Here is a 12,870-nt window from a genome sequence, read left to right on the forward strand (position 1 = left end):
CACTTTTTAGTCAAGTGTAACAGTTAACCAAGTCGCACTATCCTGACGAGTGTTACATTAAATTGCGTTCAAACTAATGCGTTTACTTTCAACCTGAAATACATGTGCTACTTCCAAACCGTGCAAAGACATGCGTTAAACCTCTTTTCACTTTTGCACGAGTTAACGTTCAACTCGTAATCTAGCCCATAGATGCTTGGGGACAATTCAAGATTACCATCAATAAGAAAACAGCTTTTCATGCAAATTTTAAAAAAATATTTACTAAATTAGCAGAATCTTGAACAGGTACTAATACCAGCAGGGTCAAATAAGCCTATATACTCATCTAGTATGTATATGGTTTTGGCACTAAAGCACTTTGAGCTCCCTTAAAAATAATAACAAAATACAGAACACATAACATTATGATAACATTCTATTTGTAATATATTTCAAGTATTTTTTTGCAAATCCATGTGTTCAGCTTTAAGGAATATGGTGGCACTTTAATAATCCAATAAATTCAAACGACTCCAGCCTCCACAATCAATAAAATACCTTAATTTTTTTACATGTAGGGTCCCAGAAACATATACAACGTTTCAAGCCTGCAATAGGCTCTTAGTCATGTACTTAGTCAGGTACTTAGTCATGTACTTAGGTAATTATTCAGGTACATGACTAAGAGCCTATTGCAGGCTTGAAACGTTGTATATGTTTCTGGGACCCTACATGTAAAGATATAAAGGTCTTTTATTGATTGTGGAGGCTGGAGTCGTTTGAATTTATTGGATACTGAGGAGACTTGGCAAGTCTGTGACTCCGTGCCCCACTGAGAAAAGAAAAGGTGTGCTGTTTCCACAATTTTGTATATCAACTGAATATTGGAACTTTAATAATAACAGGAATGCTATTAATGTCTTAAATAAATTATCACTCACCTACCAAAATTCACCACAGGCACTATCTAAAATAATTAAAACGAAATATCTACAAAATGTAGAAAATCTGGCAGCAGTGCTATTTAACAATATTAGTCATAGATAACATATCCTTTATAGTGGCCACATTTAATGCCAGCGTCCTAAGGAATGACAGTTCTCATGCCTACGTCTATTAATATTTAACAGAAGCTTAATAATAAAACCTGTAAACTGAGGCTTTCAGTATGAGGGCAAGCCTTGGAGGGAAGGAATTAGAAGGCGTGTCTATTCTCCTCACTGCCTGTGTGCTGGTACTACTATAGTAGGATCACTCGTCGCCCTACAGCCCTTTCATAGAGCTGCCTCTTGCCACAGTTCCCTGGAAACTTGCTATAAACTCTTATCTTTGTAGGAGGGCTGGGAAAGGGAATCTCCCTCTAGACAAACACTGGACCAGTCATGTGTGTGTAATTAACTGAACGTAGTCTGCATTTTACTACAACAGGTGTTGTTTATAACCACTGTTTATTATCACGTTGTATCCTGTGGGTACCAACAAGTCACATTCCCAGAGGCTGCCAGTCAAACAAAACTGTGTCCTCAGCTGAGGTCCTGGCTGCAATGGTCGGGAGGCTGAACCTGCAGGATGTCCCTGATCTGCTGGACATGAAGAAGAAGGGTGAGAGGGTTCTGGATAGTCCAGATTCTGGGCTCCCTCCCAGCCCCTGTCCCAGTAACTGGCTTTTGACTGCAGGAGTGGCAGAGAAAGCTATTGAACAAGAACCTTCACCAGCACAGGGGGTGAGTATTGGCACATTTAATTTGATTATAACATCTCAAGGATCACTGAAAGCTGCAAATGGGGAAATATATTTTTTGTTAACTAAAAAAAGCGTTATACGTTTCAGTAGCATTCATATGTCATCAATATATAAATACAAACATTAAATCTCATCATATCATAGATTTTAAGTACCATTTTTAACAGGATTACATTCTTCATATTTAAATCGTCTTCTGGACAAGCTACTAACCACCAGACACATTTTATTAATATTACTGTAATCTGAAATATTCATCTGGAGGCGTATTTGTCTGATCGATTTACATTATGCATTTATTGTTTATATGAATGAAAAAGGAGTTTAAACAATGAACCTTTTGTAAAATTCAGCATTGTGTGCTATTTAACAAGAATAACTTAAGCCATGGTAAAGCAATCATAGCTATTGCACTGATGTTCTGAAAATGCAGACAGTTTAAGAGCTCCCCCTTAGCTGAGACAGCTGACCCTAAATATCCTTACAACCCCTAACACAATCTAATAAAAAAGAGGTTTGTTATTACTGCAGGCTGGGACATCACAGCAATGTGTGTTCCTTCTGCACAGACTGCATTCCACAGCTGTTCTACTCTAGGGTTAAATGGAATTTTGCAGACATATTTAGTATTCTGCATTAAATAAACAAACTATTTTACCAATAGTTTAGTAGTAGATGTTTATAATGCTTAAGCAGTGTAAATAATATATTTTTTATAATTACAATTACATTTTTCTTTTTCCATTTATGTTTTTTCTTCTCTTTCTATATATTTTCTTTGTGAATAAACTGTCTGGAAAAGTAGTAAAAAAAAGTCGTATTTCATTAATAACGTTTAGCAGCTGTGATAAAGCTGTTCTCTGCTCTGACTTTTAACACATAGATTTTTTTTGTCAGGTCTGCAAGGTAGATTTATTTTTTTCTACATATATAAATTATTGACATAGACATTTTGGGGGGGGGTTTGACTAATTATAACTTTTTAATGATTCATTCACAGGTACATTTGTTTAGATTATGCAATACAATTCTATTTTTCAATATTTAGTTGGAATAATGCTAAATATATATATAATGACTAGAACATGCCATAGTACATGTTATTGGGATGGACCATACACTCAATAAATAAAGCTGTATGTGATATGCTCTATGCTTTCACTCTACACAGGTGCCTAGACTCTCCACATGAACTCATCGCTATAGTTCTGTTTAAGATGGTTGCATGACCCTCCTTGTCACCAAATAGGTTGTAATGCACAAGGTATCCACAGGAATCCAAGAAAAGAAAACACAAAGCCAGTGATATTTGAGCACATTTGTTTAAATTAAAGATACAGGAAACCCCAACATTTTATTTTATGATTTAGATAGAACATACAACTTTCCAATTTACTTCTATTGTCAAATGTTCTTCATTCTCTAGTTATCCTTTGCTGAAGGAGCAGTATTGCACTACTGACAGCTAGCTGAACACATCTAGTTAGCCAATCACAAGAGACAAATGTGTTCAGGCACCAATCAGCAGCTAGCTTCTAGTAGTGTAGGATATGTTCGTATTCTTCTTCAACAAGGGATACAAAAAGAATAAAGCACATTTGAAAATAGAAATAGAAGTGAATGTAAAAGTGTCTTAAAGGGACACTGAACTCAAATTTTTTCTTTCGTGATTCAGATAGAGCATGCAATTTTAAGCAACTTTCTAATTTACTCCTATTATCAATTTTTCTCTTTCTATCTTTATTTGAAAAAAGGCATATAAGCTATTTTTTGGTTCAGACCCTGGGCCGCACTTGTTTATTGGTCGGTTAAATTAATCCAGCAATCAGCAAGAACAACCCAGGTTGTTGACAAAAAATAGGCCGGCAACTAAACTTACATTCTTGCTTTTCAAATAAAGATACCATGAGAATGAAGAAAATTTAATAATAGGAGTAAATCAGAAATTTGCTTACATTTGCATGCTCTATCTGAATCACGAAAGAAAAAAATTGGGTTTAGTGTCCCTTTAAATTTACATGTTCTATTTGAATCATGCAAGTTTAATTTTGACTTTCCTATCCCTTTAATACTTGATTTTTTAAGGGTTCCAGCCATTATTGAAGTGCACATCATTGCATTTCATAGAAGCCATTTGCAGTGTACTTGTATTAAAAATAAAAATAGACGTAACTTTGAGCAGGCAAGCTGGGGCATAATAATGATAACTTTCGCCTGTCGGAAAAAGCATTAACTCCCTATTTACTCCCTATTTATCACAGTACATCCCTATAAATATTTACGCCGCCATGTTTTGATTATTAACCCTTTGAGTGCCTGACATACAGGCTTCTAAGCAGCATGCCCCCTGCTCCTATACTTAACATTGTTAAGTATAAATAAAGATGCACGGTGACGTCATCACATCATTGCGCGTGACGTTGCCACGCATAACGTGAAGCCCCGGCGATGCCTGTTACTATACAGGCCCGATCGCCGGGGTAGGAGCAGGTGGGAGCCCCCAGATCTCCCTCAAGGTGGGAGAGTGCTAGCGATGACTCTGAGCCGTCGTTAGCACCAGAGTGGGAAACTCTGCAACGGCTCTGACTCAAGGGGTTAAAAAAGCATTTTTTAGGTAACTATTTAGCTTATATTTATATTATATCATGTTTCTGAGCTGTTTTTGCCATATGTTGATAATTTAAGATAGCAAAAATAAATATATCAATATATCCACACATATATATATATATAACTGTTGGTACCCATATGCGCCTGTGGAAGCACAAATATCTGGTAATAACAGTTTCTTATTGGCGCTGAGCCTTTGAAAAATTAGGTAAAAGAAGAAAGTACTGCATCACAAGATGTAAAAGCATGTATTATAATGGTGTTCGCCTCAGTCTGTATGGCAAAACATACAACACGCAATTGAAGCCGAAATTTCAGTTTCCTATCTGCGCAAAGCAATGATAAATAAGAAACTGTGCGTATTTGTAGGTCGGGCTGTTAAATTACACTTATTACTAATGTATATTTTTGCACTCAGGAGCGCGCCCGTGTGCCTAGGCGAATGCAAGCGGAGTGCAAAGAAGTTTCTTTCAGAGTTGCGCAATTATAGACGCAGAGTGCTTTGATGAATATGAAGATCAGTTTGTATGCGCTATTTTGGACGAAATTAAAGGAGAATGGCTTTGATAAATCGACCCCTAAATACATTGATAGCTTTTATTAGAAACATTTTTGCTAATAAATCTGTATTCAAAAATAAAATGCAATAATGTACATTTTTAATGTCAGTCATAATTACAATCTCCAGCACCATTGTGCATTGCCTGCCTTAGTTGAAAACATCTTCACCAATGGTTAATTAATGTATTTCAATCAAGAATATTGAGGAAATAATCAAACGTAGGGGTTGATCACATTACTTAAAAAAAGCTTATGAAAAGATTTAACTACAAAAATATCTCCATAGAATTTAATGGTGAATTTTGTAGAAACATCATAAGATAACATTTTTCTTAAAGGGGCGCTGAAGAATCTTTCATGATTCAAATAGTGCATAACATTTTAAATTATTTAACATTATTTAATTTACTTCCTTCTCTTGTATGCTTTGTTGAAAAACATACCTAGGTAGACTTAAGAGTGGCAATCCACTACTAGCTGCTTAATGGTGGCTGCACATATATGCCCATTGTCATTGGCTTACCTGATGTGTTCAGCTAGGTACCAGAAGTGGATTGCTGCTCTTTTAACAAAGGATACCAAGAAAATGAAGCAAATTTGATAATGGAAGTAAATTGGAAATTTGTTTAAAATGGAGTTCTCTATCTGAATCATGAAAGAAACATTTTGGGTTTCATATCTCTTTAAGGATTGTAATCAACCTCCTATTTCCACCTATTTAGGAGCCATGCAGGGTAGTTAAAACATTTAGGATGCAATTGTAAAATTCTAAAAGCTGTCAGGCTCCTGGAATTGGAAATCATTGTTTTGCAGGATGAGGTGATACTTTTGTAATTTTATATGGAAACACTTGTGATAACAAAATGGTAACTTTGTGGAATAAAATTCAGAACAATTGGCATGTGGTAACAAGTTATAAGAGTATTTACCAAACTGTGTTTTATTTTTTAATATTTATTACCAACAGGCACAAATTTGGGCACCATTTTAAGGTCTTGAGGGTGGACTTTTTAGGGTGTTTGCATTTTTAAGTTTTAACCATGTGGTCACTTTTTCAAGATCCTAATATAATTATGGACTTTTTTGGGGTCCTGGGTACATTTGTACATTTCAAGCCCTAAAAAAATTGTACTGTGGCTGGGATATGGGAAAAGCAGAGTTATAGAATCATCATAGGATGAGATATACATCTCTGACAAAAATGATATCATCATTACGTAATGCAAATCCTGTGCAATAGGTAAAGAATGCAGAATACAGTATATATCACTAAAAGATATAAACAACAGGTATAACAAACGGAGAATAGATGCAAGAAAGCATGGCCTCCTGCTGTTTATTTTGTGTAATGATATTTTATTGAAATGTATATTGTTCCAGCTATAACAAAAACAATGTGATTCTATTTTTTTCTGAGTAACACAGATGCATGCTTCTTAAAGGGACATAGAAGGAAAAATATGATTCAGATAGAGTTTATAATTTTAAGACACTTTAAATTAATTTCTTGCATTAAATTTACTTTGTCCTTTTGGTATACTTTTGTTGAAAAGCATATGCACACGTGCTCAGCAGTAGCTATTCAGTTTGCTGGTGGTTTTTAGCTACACACATGAATCTCTTGTCATTGGCTCACCAGATGATATCAGCTAGCTCTCAGTATTGCACTATGGCTCTGGAGGTTACTTTAACTATGTGTTTAATCAATTTACAGGGGTTAAACACATAGAGGTTAATCACAATCCTGTATGAAAGTTTATCAAATTATTTATCTACAAAATAGTAATGGGGATTTTCTGTTGAAAATCATTAGATGTTTTTCTAAAGGATTGTGATCGACCACATAGTTATTTGCAAGCAAAAGTGCAATAATAAAATGCTACAACATATTACATTAGCTAAATGTTATTGGTGGATCAACACAAATATTTAAAGGGCCAGTAAACCTAGCAAATAATGTTTTATAATTCTGCACATAGTGCAGAATTATATAACATTAGCTTAGTGCCAGATTTCTAAAGTGAAGCGTTAAATAGATATCTCGCAAAGAAAACAGAACGCCGCTCCTGGCTCTACTGATGGGTGGGCTCCGTTTTCTTCTCTAAAGTGCATCGTGGGCACGCTCTCTACTCAAAGCGTGCCTGATCGCGCTATTAAACGCAATGTTGCTCGCTCCCTCTCTGGTCTGGTGTCGGGAGTGAGCTACATTGAGTTTAATAGCGTGATCGGGCCGGCCGTGATTAGACAGCGTGCCCAGATGCGCTTAGGAGAAGAAAACAGAGCCGCTCCGTAGAGCCAGGAGCAGTGTTCTGTTTTCTTTGCAAAATATCTATTTAACCCTTCACTTTAGAAATCTGTCGCTAAGCTAATGTTATGTGCAGAATTGTATAACATTATTTGCTAAGTTTACTGGCCCTTTAAATATTTGTGCTGATCCACCAATAACATTTTATATTCATTCCTCTGTAAACAGATTTGGAATTTCTGTGTGAAACTTTTTGAATGAAAGAAAGAAAACTGATAACATAAAAACTATGTCAGGTGAACTTGATAAATTGGGTGCTGAAGAGCAAAATCCATTTTATTTTGTCTGTAATTCAAAGTGACGAGTGATAAATTGATGGCCTGAGTGAGGTCTTAAAATTCTACTTGCAGAATAACCTTTGAAATGTTATTTTGTCCCTATTTTTGATGAAAAAAAAATCTCTTCTGGAAAACCTTGTGACTAATGAGTGTACAGCTGTTTTCAGACATTAAACAATGTTGATTCAGCATCATTTTTCTTTCTATTATTTATTATATATAAATGCCATGTGTTGTGGTTAGAGATGGTTTATGGTTTTATTTATCCCTTAGAGACTAAAGAATAAACAAAAAAAAGTACATGGAAATAATACAACAAATAAAGGCATCAGGAAACAAGATATAGCAGCTGGTACAAAGAGCTTACAGTCTAAATATGCAGAGTAATTTACATAAGAGATACAGTATTTGTAACATATTTACACAAAAAGATGAAATATATATTTTTTTTACTTTATAAAGCCTGACAAGAATTTTGTGAGTACAATCATATTTTCTAGTGCTTATTGCCCTCAGTGTGTGCCCGTATGCAGATTTAGAAGCTACATAAATTGGATAAGCAATTTTTATTTTTATGATATCTTTTCACATAATTAGTTTAGCCTTTCACAACATTATGTTAGGGGAAGCCCATAATGTTATTGTATATTTTAAATCATTATACATATAAATATATATATATATATAATTATGGCCACACAGACACACTCACTCTCTGTCACATACACACATATTCACACATATACACACTCTTACACACAGACACAAATACACACACATATACAGACAAACACACACAAATACACACGCATGCACACATATACACACTCTCACACAGACACATACACACACAGACACACACATATGCACACACACATGCACCCACATATACACATACATATACACACACATATACACACTCTCACAGACACACACACAAATACACACATATGCACACACACATGCAAATACACACATATATACACAGACACACACACATATACACACTCTCACACAGACACACACACATACTCTCACATATATACATACACACACATGCACCCACATATACACATACATATACACACACATATACACACTCTCACAGATACACACACAAATATACACACTCACACACAGACACACATGGGCGCATACACACATGCACCCATATATACACACTCTCACTCACACACACACAAATACACAGACATATACACACTCACACACAGACATACACATGCACCCACATATACACAGACACACACACACAAATACACACATACACACACACAGACACACACAAATACACAGACATATACACATACATATTCACACATCTCACACAGACACACACATACACACTCTCACACACACATACAGTATATACATACACACACATGCACCCACATATACACATACATATAGACACACACACGCACATAAATATACACACTCTCACACACACACAAATGTCAGAGGTCATGTCACCTCTAAAATAAAACAGAGGAGTCACCTCTTTCCAATGTGTGTGAATAGGTTCTTTGGCAGGAAAACTGACCCAGGCTCAGCTCTTCACACTATAGTATTGCTTAAAGGGAACAGTAAACACCTTGTAATTACCAGACATTTCTGTTGTGCTGCAATAGAACAACATATCAGGCAAGTTTTTTAAAAAAAAAAACTTAAAGGGATATTAAACCCAATTTTGTTTTAGATAGAGCATACACTTTATTTAAAAAGTAGAAATGTAAAGCTTAGGAGCTGGCCCATTTTTGGTTCAGAACCTGGGTTACGCTTGCTTATTGGTGGCTATATGTAGCCACCAATAAGCAAGCGCTATCCAGGGTGCTGAACCTAAAATAGGCCGGTGTTCTGTAATATTCTCCTACACTGTTACGTTTCCCTACCTACGGCCATGCCTACAAACAACTTGTACAGTAAAGGCAGTTGTGCACGCATGCACTCACTGCCTACAATAGACTTGTAAATATACTACACAGCATGCATGCGCTCATTGCTGCAGTCGTCAAATATTACAGAACTGGTACGTCCATAATTTTGGCACTAGCTGGGGCAATTTAAATAACAGTGTCAAAAGAAGGCTTCATATTCATATTCATGAAAACCGTATTAATGTCACCAGCTAGTGCCAAAATTAATCAAACAAATCACCGGGACAGAGCTGTCAGTCCCACAGCAGGCAGGAAACTGCATGCCGCAAACACTGATAGTTCATAGTGTCACAGGGCCATTTTAAATAACAGTGGCAAAAAAAGGCTTCATATTCAAATTTATTGTACGGTTTTGTTTGATCAATTTTAGCACTAGCTGGTGACATTTAAATAACAGTGGCAAAATACAGATTTGTTTGATTAAATGATTGGATGTTTTTCATTAATATGAATATGAAGCCTTTTTGCCACTGTTATTTAAATTGCCCCAGCTAGTGCTAAAATTATGGACGTACCAGTTCTGTAATATTTGCTGACTGCGGCAATGAGCACATGCATGTTCTGTAGTATATTTACAAGTTTATTATAGGCGGGTTCTGTAATATTTTCCTACTGCAGCAGTGAGCGCAAGTTTTTTGTAGGAGTGGCCATAGGTAGGGAAACGTAACACAGTAGGAGAATATTACAGAACACCAGCTCCTAAACTTTACATGCCTGGTTTTTAAATAAAGATATCAAGAGAACGAAGAAAAAATGATAATAGGATTAAATTAGAAAGTTGCTTAAAATTGCACACTCTCTCTGAATCATGAAAGAAAAAATTTGGGTTTAGTATCCCTTTAACATCCTTTTTTACTGCAATTGTTTTTCAATAGCCAAACTCCCCTCACTATTTGCCTTACTGGTCTTGAGTCTGCAGAAAACAAGACTAGTAACTGTTACAATGTTAGTATAAAATGCATTGGGTTGCTGTTGTTATCAGCTGAAGTCAATTAGGGAAACATATGCAGCAGGTAGACTGCATATGTTATGACTTTTCGGGAGGAAACAAATGCTGAAAATGGCGCCCACCAGCCACATTTGGCTATTTTGGAGCAAGATTTCTACTTGTAAAAGTGCAACACACTAATATCTGTGTAAATCTATATCTTAGTGTGTTGCACTTTCATAATAAGAAATCTGGCTCTGAAAATAGACGAAAGTCACTGGCGGGGCCCATTTACAACATTTGTTTCCTTTCCGAAAAGTCTCATGTCTCAAGTCCAATACATGAAAGGAACCAAATGAGAAGAGAACCTGTTGCTAAATTATTCAAACAATTACAGCCACAACAACACTGTAAACATGCTCAAAACATTGTTATTATAAATAGCTGTAAGTGTAGAATAGTTTTGTTTTATATATATAGAATAAGAGCCTGAACCATGTGTATTCTGGGGTGCCCGGGGGAATTCTTCATCTATACTTAAATCATTCCCGATTCTCTCCTTAAAATAGAATCAGACTCTCTTGCTTTATGTGGCTTGGATGATGCAAAGCATGACATCCTCTCAGAGCCAGACATACTCTATAATCAGCATCAAACCCACTTGTTCAGCTGAATTGATTGTCCAAAACCATAACATTTACATACATGTACTATAATTACAAGAGATGACTGGAACATAGTCAAATCCATATAACAATGCTGTACAAATCCGGGAAGCCTGAGGGTTCCTATCTATCTATTGATCGATCTATCTATCTATCTTTATGTTTGTAAATCTATCTATATGTATGTAAATCTATCTATCTTTCAATCTATTTATATATCTGTAAATCTGTCTGTCTATTTGGATGCTCTCAAACATTTCATAAAATTGAAGAGGACAGGTTATAGAATTGTCAACATGACATAATTAAAGCTGAGACCATCAGTTACCAGGTTGCTTTAAGTAGTATGTATATAAAGAGTTAAAACACAGTGACATCTCAACTCTGACAAAAGGGCCTTTGTAAAGTGACTTTTTTTTTATAGAAAATAAAAAATAAATAATAATCAGAGCTCAGCAAACTATGATTAGAAAAAAAAGAAAAATCCTTGAATTGTTTCCAAAATGTATAGTTTCACCATAACAAAATTTGACATTCAAATCAAGCTTATGTGGCAGTCAGATCATACACTGAATAAATAAGTATGCTGGTATTGTATTACTTATGTTGGTTTCCATTTTTTTGTCCAAATACTGTAATTAAAGATGGTTAGCAGGTTTTAAAACGATCACTAAAACGCAATTAAAGAGACGTTATACCCAAAAATGTTCTTTCATGATTCAGACAGAGAATACAATTATATACATGGGAAAGTTGTTTAAAATTGTATGCTCTATCTGAATCATGAAAGAAAAAAAATTGGGCTTTATGTCCCTTTAATATATTGTGGATTCATAGCTAAGGTGTGAACAATTTAGTGGTAAACATAATCAAAAGCTTCCTCCCCCAGCATCAACACATATGTTATCTGGTCTTGGACTAGTAAAAAAGCCCTTTAAGGGGCATAAAGTCCATTATGTGTATGCATAGTATATACAGTAATGAAGTATTGCATTGCAAAAGATCTGCATACAAAATACATGTTTTAAAGCATTTACAACTGTTATTTTGTTAGCACAATTAGTATTGCTTTGTTGTCTCACTGTAGGGACATAAACATGCAGATCCTTGTTAGTCTGATTTTCTCATTTACTTTACTTGTCAGCACTATCTGTAAATGAGTTTGTGCACTGCTCTTAAGAATGTGTGGCATGTAGCCAGGTCAGGCATATTGCAGCACAAAACTAACTTCCCTATAAAAAATGTCATTATGTGAAGTAAAAATATTGTACTTCGTTATTTATTTTACCCCTATTTCTTCAATTTAACTCAGAACATTTCCTGTAAGAGATTGAAGTACATACCTCAGATGCATCACCCTGCAACATTCTACACAGGGACTGTTTGATCTGTGCAGTAGCTCATTTATATCTTTTGTTAATTGTGCACAGCAGAAGTGATTAGATAAAGACAAGAGTATTTTCCGAGTAAAACCCTGAACTGCATAACAAAGTAAATTGTGCTTAGAAAACTACAGTTAAAATTACAGTTTGCAGCACACATATAGATTTATACTACAGACAGACAAATAGATGATAGACAGATAGATAGATATATAGATAGATAATGTCCCTTTGAACAAAATTAGAGCTTCAGCCAATCAGGAAGACAGTGGAGTAAGAGGCATTGTACAACAATAGTATTAGCAACCAAAAATAATTATAAATGTATATTGTATTGTATGTTCATTAATTAATAACTGTAATTACATTGGGATTTTAATGACCCTTTCTGTAATTAAAGGGACAGTAAACACCTGTAGTTTTTATATAAAATGTTTAGTTATGGATAATGAAACAACTT

At 35.2% G+C, this 12,870-nt stretch overlaps 1 protein-coding gene across 1 annotated transcript in view; it reads left to right on the top strand.

The window, feature by feature from the left end:
- The first annotated feature begins 1,225 nt into the window (after nt 1-1,225).
- Nucleotides 1,226-12,870, top strand: part of RFLNB (refilin B) — a 49,547-nt gene continuing 37,902 nt past the window's right edge. The window contains exon 1 of the mRNA XM_053707377.1: nt 1,226-1,706. Within this exon, the coding sequence (XP_053563352.1) occupies nt 1,527-1,706 (180 nt within the window). The 5' untranslated portion in view covers nt 1,226-1,526. The remainder of the gene's footprint in view (nt 1,707-12,870) is intronic.

Source organism: Bombina bombina, chromosome 3 (genome assembly GCF_027579735.1).
Source record: "Bombina bombina isolate aBomBom1 chromosome 3, aBomBom1.pri, whole genome shotgun sequence".
Lineage (NCBI taxonomy): Eukaryota > Metazoa > Chordata > Amphibia > Anura > Bombinatoridae > Bombina > Bombina bombina.